Source organism: Sycon ciliatum, chromosome 3 (assembly GCF_964019385.1).
Source record: "Sycon ciliatum chromosome 3, ocSycCili1.1, whole genome shotgun sequence".
Lineage (NCBI taxonomy): Eukaryota > Metazoa > Porifera > Calcarea > Leucosolenida > Sycettidae > Sycon > Sycon ciliatum.
Window position 1 is genome coordinate 41,681,932 of NC_088645.1, and position 7,107 is coordinate 41,689,038.

A 7,107-nucleotide genomic window follows, 5' to 3' on the forward strand; every position below is an offset into this window, starting at 1 on the left:
GCTCTGGAATATGGAAGCTGTGGTGCTGACGTAGCAGTTGAAGCATCTTGCACCGACTCCGCAGGAAGGTGTTTCTTCAGGTGGTCAGAGTGACGCTTCCAGACTCTGTTATCAACAAGACGAACCGTGAATGTTAGAGGACCAAGCTGTTCTTCCACGGTGCCAGCTATCCACTTCGGTGAGGAGTTGAAATTCATTGCCCAGACGGCATCACCACAATAGAACTGGTATGCATTTGCACCACCACGATCATGGGCAGTGCACTGTTTGTCCAAGACTTTCTTGCCGCTGTCCGGGAACACGAGATCCAGACGTGAGCGGGGACGATGTTCCTTCCAAAGTAGCTCAAACGGAGAACGACCTGTTGTTGACTGCGGCGTCATTCTGTATTGGAACAGGAACCTGGCAAGGCGGGTTTCCAAATCAGGGCCAGACATCTTGGCCAAGCCAGACTTCACCGTCTGTACTGCGCGCTCGGCTAAGCCATTACTAGACGGATGATATGGTGAAACGAGAGTGTGACGTATGCCATTAGATGAGCAAAACTCACGAAATTCACTGCTTGCAAAAGCAGGGCCATTGTCAGAAACAATATTATAAGGTAAGCCAAGCAGAGCAAAGGTCTGCTCCAGCTTGCGAATTGCGACAGCAGCAGATGAGCCAGAGCAAACATGTGCTTCAATAAATTTACTATGACTATCGACAATAATGAAGAGCATCTTACCAGCGATGGGTCCAGCAAAGTCGACATGGACACGTAACCAAGGCTTACCAGGCCATTCCCATGGGTGGACTTGCTGGCGATGCGGCGACTTGGTGACGGTCTGGCACTGCGTGCAACCACGGACGGTCTGTTCGATTTCTGCATCGAGAGACGGCCACCAGACATAGCTGCGTGCCAGGGCTTTCATTCTAGCGATACCGGGATGACCGGCGTGCAACTCGTCCAGCAATGGTGCACGACCCGGTGAAGGAATAACTACCCTGGAACCAATTAGGATACAGTTATTCAAGACAGACAGCTCACTACGACGACGGGAATATGGCTCTAATCCCTCTGGAATGTCTTGGGGCCAGCCCTCAGACACGAACTTGTATACTAATGCCAGGGACGGATCTTTGCTCGTCCAGCGAGCAACCGATGCAGACGTAACCGGTGTAGTGTTCAAGACGGATAGCGATAGTACAGCCTCGGCTGGCTGCGGCGGTTCCGGTACCAGCGCCGGATTGGGGAGGCGACTCAACCCATCAGCGCAACCGTTCTGTTTCCCAGGCTTGTACTCCAGAACAAATTCATAATTGGCTAGTTTGAGTGCCCATCGCTGAATACGACCACTAGACTGAACAGGAATGGGTCTAGCAGGATCAAACAATCCCAGCAGTGGCTTATGATCTGTTTGTAGTGTAAAGTTGCGACCGAAGATGTACTTGTGGAACTTGGAGACGCCAAATACCATTGCCAAGGCCTCACGGTCAAGCTGCGAGTAATTCTTCTCACAAGACGACAGCGTTCTAGATGCAAAGGCTACTGGCCGATCAGACCCATCTGGCAGAACATGCGACAGAACTGCGCCAACACCATACGGGGAAGCGTCACAGGACACGACAATAGGTAAACTAGGATCATAATGAATACGTATCGGCTCAGAAAGCAGCAGAGACTTGCCTGTATCAAACGCTTTCTGGTGACTATCAGACCAACACCACGACTTTGATGATAACAATTCATACAATGGAGCTAACACTGAGCTTAGATTCTCGATGAACTTGTGGTAATAGTTTATGAGTCCCAGAAAGCTTCTCAGTTCAGGGACATTCTTGGGCTGTGGGGCCTTCACAAGGTCATCCACTTTCTCAGCCGACGGCCTAATGCCGACTGAATCAATAACATGGCCCAGGAACTCAATAGACTGCTGAGCCACGAGACACTTCTCACGATTCAACCTGAGACCCGCGGACGCTAGACGATCCAGGACCAGCCTCAGATTCTCATCATGCTCCGCACGAGTCTTTCCAGAAACAACAATGTCGTCGAGATACACTACGACAAAGGACAGACCTGCTAACAATTGTTCCATCGTGCGCTGAAATATTGCCGGGGCCGCCGACACGCCAAAGGGTAGGCGGTTGTAGACGAACAATCCTTTGGAGGTGTTGATTGTCGTCAGCAGCTTAGACTCGTCGTCGAGCAACAGTTGTTGATAAGCATGTTTCAGGTCAAGCTTGGAGAAGAATGCGCCTTGCGATAACTTCTGATACAAGTCGTCGATGTTGGGCAAGGGGTACTTGTCTACTCTTGCCGACTGGTTGATAGTACATTTATAATCGCCACAGATTCGTATGCTACCGTTCCGCTTGAGAACGGGTACGATTGGAGCTGCCCACTCCGAATACTGGACAGGACTAATGATGCCAGCTTCCTCCAGTCGACTCAGCTCTTTTTGCACTGCTGCTTGTAACGCATAAGGAACAGAGCGTGCCTTCAGGAACCGGGGTCTGGCGCTGTCTGCCACGGACAATTTGACTTTTCCATGTTTCCAGGTGCCCATGCTACGTCGGAAGAGCTGCGGGAACTCTGACAATATCGAGTGCTCGCGTGACACGTTGAACACGAAGTTCCAATTCAACCTCAGCAGTTGCAACGCGTCTCGACCCAGGAGATTTGGTCCGTTTCCTTGGACAACGACGATCGACAATTCTGCTGATTTACGAGAAGCATGGGTCGCAGAAGCACTAAAGCGACCGACGACATTCAGAATTCCGCCGGAGTAAGTACGCAGCTTCGGCAGATCACTTGTGTCGAGCGACAAATTGACCTTGGATGTCAGCCGATGAAATTCGTTTTCAGACATCACCGTCACGGCTGCACCCGTGTCGATTTCAAACACGACTGGCTGTTTACATAACTGGAGGGTACAACAGTACGGGTCCACGCGGTCCTTGTCACTCTGCGTGCGGTACAACGAATAGTACTCGTCCAGGCCGCTGCTGTACGGACTTGCAGTTGTAGGACCGGATGCAACACTCGCACCAGTACCAGCACTTGCACTATGACTTGGAGCAGGAGCAGGGTTGACTGGCGACGTTCCATGTACTTCTTGAGACTGGCCAACCATGTGTACACTGCCACCAGTGCTGGACTGCTGTGAACGGCAAACTTTGGCGAAGTGGTTTGGCTTCCTACACTTCCGGCACGACTTGCCCCAAGCTGGGCATGACTCGCGCTTCTCGTGCCACTGGTCTCCACATCCACCGCATTTACGTGACTGGCCACGCGATGGCTGCACAAATCCACCCCGTCCAGCTTGCCTGTGACTCTGGTCTCGGTGGTGCACGGCATTGACAAGCATACTACTACTCCCGGTATAACCGGTACCAGACGAAGTAGAAGTGGTTGAGGACATTCCTTCCGACTGGGACTGGGCGTCCTCCCAAATTCTGCACATTTCCAACGCTCGTGGCAGAGTCAGGGCTGGTTCTGACAGGAGCTTCTTCTTCAGCTCACTGCTGTCGACTGTGGCTACGATCTGGTCACGTATAGCTTCCGCAGTTTGTCCTTCATTCTCGAAAGAACAAAGCCGAGCTTGCTGCCGAAGCTTGGTGCAGTACTGCACTGTGGACTCTCCCCGCCGGCGAGTGAGTTGACGGAAGACGTGCCTCTCATACGTAGGGTTTGCAGGAGCACCGAAATGAGCTTGCAAGGTACGCTTGCACTTGAGGAACTCATTGTCATTCTGTGTTCTCTGATCTGGTGGAAGGCTGTCATCTGGGTCGGATAGGTCCTCGAATAAATCCTGAACTTCTAGACCCGCGAAGTGCAAGAGCAGTGCTTTTGAACGCTTCTTGTTTGTAATGTCCTTTCCCGTCAAATAATAGTCAAAGGCTCGAACCCATTTTGTCCACCTCAGAGCCACTTGAGATGGGGGTCCGGACGTGTCGAATGGTGGAAGACGGTCACGATCTCCCTCCATCGCGCAGGACGTTGTCTTCGTCGCCAAATTGTTACATGCAACCCAGGCACTACACAAGACCAAGACAAACTTGTCAGATAGGGAAAACTCAAGACTTGTATATCACTCGTTCAGAGCAAGACAAGACAACAAAACAACAGGCATGCGCATATGCATGCAGGAAACGTAAGTAATAAGATAACAACTTATGACTCGTTTGTACAACGCTTGCTCAGATATCACAATCTGAGCAACGGCCATCCTGTAGGAGCAGTTGCCATGAGTTTGTTCAAAGGCAATCCAAAGTCATTGGGCATAGACAAGCAATGTTAGATAGAGTCCTGGCACACTCCCGATGTTCAATGTTGAACTCCATCAATCGACAATGCTAAACTACTGGCATTCAACCCATTGCATTTTTGCACGCTTCAACATCCATACACGGACACACCGGCATGAAAGCCCAAACTTCACCACTCACATTGGGTCCAGTCTTCTGTAAGTATCCGGCTTTGCTGAAGTCCTTAGTCAGCTGTAAAGTGAACACAGCACAAATCACAAACAGATTTCATTATCAGTGCGAGCAAAAGGTTATAGCAACTTCGTCGATACTTGTAGAACTGTCCCGGAATAGAATTCAATCTCATTGAATTCACCTCTCCTAGTACCATGTTCTTTGAAAGGAATGAATCCACTTGAGATATCTCGTACAGATAAAAAATACGGCTGCACATTGATCAACAACGTCACACTGTCCTTACCAAGGCGTGTAGGCCGAACGGGACACAGGGGGGGGGGGGGGGGGGCACATACACACACACACACACACCCACACCCCCCCCCCCCCCCCACCCCAAATTTCAACCTACATGTACGTGTAGGATCAGCATATAGATAATGACCATGAATGACATGCACCTGCCATCCTGTACATATGCAGCCGTGCACCCCACTAAAAGGGGGCCCAGCTGGTTCCCTTTCAGGGGTAGCTACCCCTACCCCTGAAAGGGGACCAGCTACTCCTCTGCTTACCATATCACCGGCTGAGAGCTTGAGAAACTCTTGCCTGGCATGGCGGATTGCGACCAGCCACTCAATTATATCCTGCACTCAATCCAACGCACACATACGCACGTGCGCGCGCACGTGCACACAAACACACACATACATACACACACAAACACACACACACACACGCACACGCACACGCACACACACATGCACACATTCGGATGCAGGCACGCACATTGGTACGCAAAGGGAGCATCACCATGCTGTCAGCCAATGCATGAATGGACGAGCAGATCACTTGCATGGCACACTGTACATTCAGGCCTTGAGCTGCATGGGCACATTACAGACTAGATGACACTACGCCATTGTGCTAAGTACATGTTCGAAGCAATTTTTGTTTTGAGTATAGAATGCCTCGAGGATTCACCATCGTCCGATATAGGGTCGGGCACAAAATGATTTCAGAATCCGGCATGTTCGACGAGGTCAAGCTGAATCGCACTCGTCATGACCTCAACCAGAATGCTCTCGTTTCACACGCTCGTGCAACCAGCTCCCTGGTTGGTATGGTTTATTATTGTTATTTCAGTCCGTTGCCTCAACAGTACAACGTGCAAACATCAAGAGCGTCGAACGAAACGAGCAGGCCCGTCGGAACCGGTCTGATTGGTCAGGTTATCACCGGACCAACGTTGTGGCTAGCAACACAGGTTTACTGGTGAGAAGGGCATATGTACCCGCCATATTATACACAAAGTATGAAAGAAAGACTTTGGTACGATCGTACCAATTGAAAACTGCTTCCGCCTGTCCTGAAGAGAAACGTAAAGCAGAGCCGAAAAGGGAGATGCAACTGGCCCTGACCCATCCACCGCAGTGTTCCCGCCCTGAGGACTTACCCTGCCTTTCTCGCTGTACACGAAGATGTTCCTGGTTCTGCCGGACGAGACGGGAGTGTCGGGCACGGCGATCTGCATGCTGTGCGGGTGGTTGGTGAACACGGAGGCCAGGCATGCGTTCATGTTGGCAATGGACAGCACACCCAGGGGTTGATCCTGCACAATGGGGTGACAGAGAACAGCAATAGATTAGAGCAACCAATCCCACGTACTCGACAACAGATTCTTCACACGCAGTTGATACGTTCGTTAGAATTTTTCCCGAATGACCACGTGATTCTCCATGGAGACTCATAAGTCAAGTTCGAAGTCAAGTTCTACCCGAGAGTGTTTCTCGTACAGTATGGTCCCTCCGTAAAGACGCCCAAGCTAGCTCTGCAGTGGTTGAGTCAAAGCAACCAAGCGGCTATCTGGCATGCACAGGATATCGTACATCCGTACAAGGGTCATGAATGAATAACAGTCAACATGATGTGCTGGTGATGACACATCCCCCCCCCCCCCTCCCCCGGCTTCTATCAAGGCAGGCGCGTAGCGAGCATGGGGCACGAGGGGGGGGGGGGGAGGGGGGGGGGGACGTGCAACCCCCCCCCCCAAATTTCAATTAGGTTCAGCATGCACATAATGACTATGAATGACATGCACCAGCCATCTTACACATATGCGGTCGTGCACCCCCTGAAAGGGGGACCAGCTACCCCCCCCCCCCCCCCCCCCCCCCCCTGCAAGGAATCACTTGTTTAGTAAGATGTAAGGTGCCAGGGGGGAGGGAGAGGTGTACTTACTGAGCTTCTGGACTTTGTAGTATTTGATGTTTCCCGTGCCGACGTCCAGAACAAACCAGCGTGCTTTCCAGTCCTTGTTGCCTTTGCCCTTCTTGAAGAGGATGCCAGACTTCTTACCTACAAGGTCAATACACACAGTGGAATCAGGCACGGCGAAACCGGTACGGTTGGTCATGCTATGGCCGGACCCAACATGTTGGGCCCAACGTGTGTTTAGTACTGTCTACTGCCGAGAAGGTCATGTGTACACACCCTCCTCCATATCATACACAAAGTGAGAACGGGTAGGTTGGGGGCAGACCAATCAAAAAGCTGCTTCCGCCGGTCCTGGGAATGTAAAGTGGTTCACAGTAAAGAGACCGTTATTGGAGTTGGAGAAGTGAAGAGGTATGCATGATTGTGTAAGCGGCTGCGGTGGAATGTTTACACTTGACAATTAGAAAGGTTTACACACAGAAT

General features: G+C 51.1%; 1 protein-coding gene across 1 annotated transcript in view; it reads right to left on the reverse strand.

Moving 5' to 3' along the window:
- Window positions 1–6,719, reverse strand: part of LOC135812276 (arf-GAP with dual PH domain-containing protein 2-like) — a 10,693-nt gene extending 3,974 nt beyond the window's left edge. The window contains exons 1-4 of the mRNA XM_065325641.1: window positions 6,649–6,719; window positions 5,864–6,019; window positions 4,983–5,054; window positions 4,432–4,482 (exon numbers count right to left, since the gene is read on the reverse strand). Coding sequence (XP_065181713.1) covers window positions 4,432–4,482; window positions 4,983–5,054; window positions 5,864–5,986 — 246 coding nt within the window. The 5' untranslated portion in view covers window positions 5,987–6,019; window positions 6,649–6,719. The remainder of the gene's footprint in view (window positions 1–4,431; window positions 4,483–4,982; window positions 5,055–5,863; window positions 6,020–6,648) is intronic.
- Window positions 6,720–7,107: the final 388 nt, after the last annotated feature.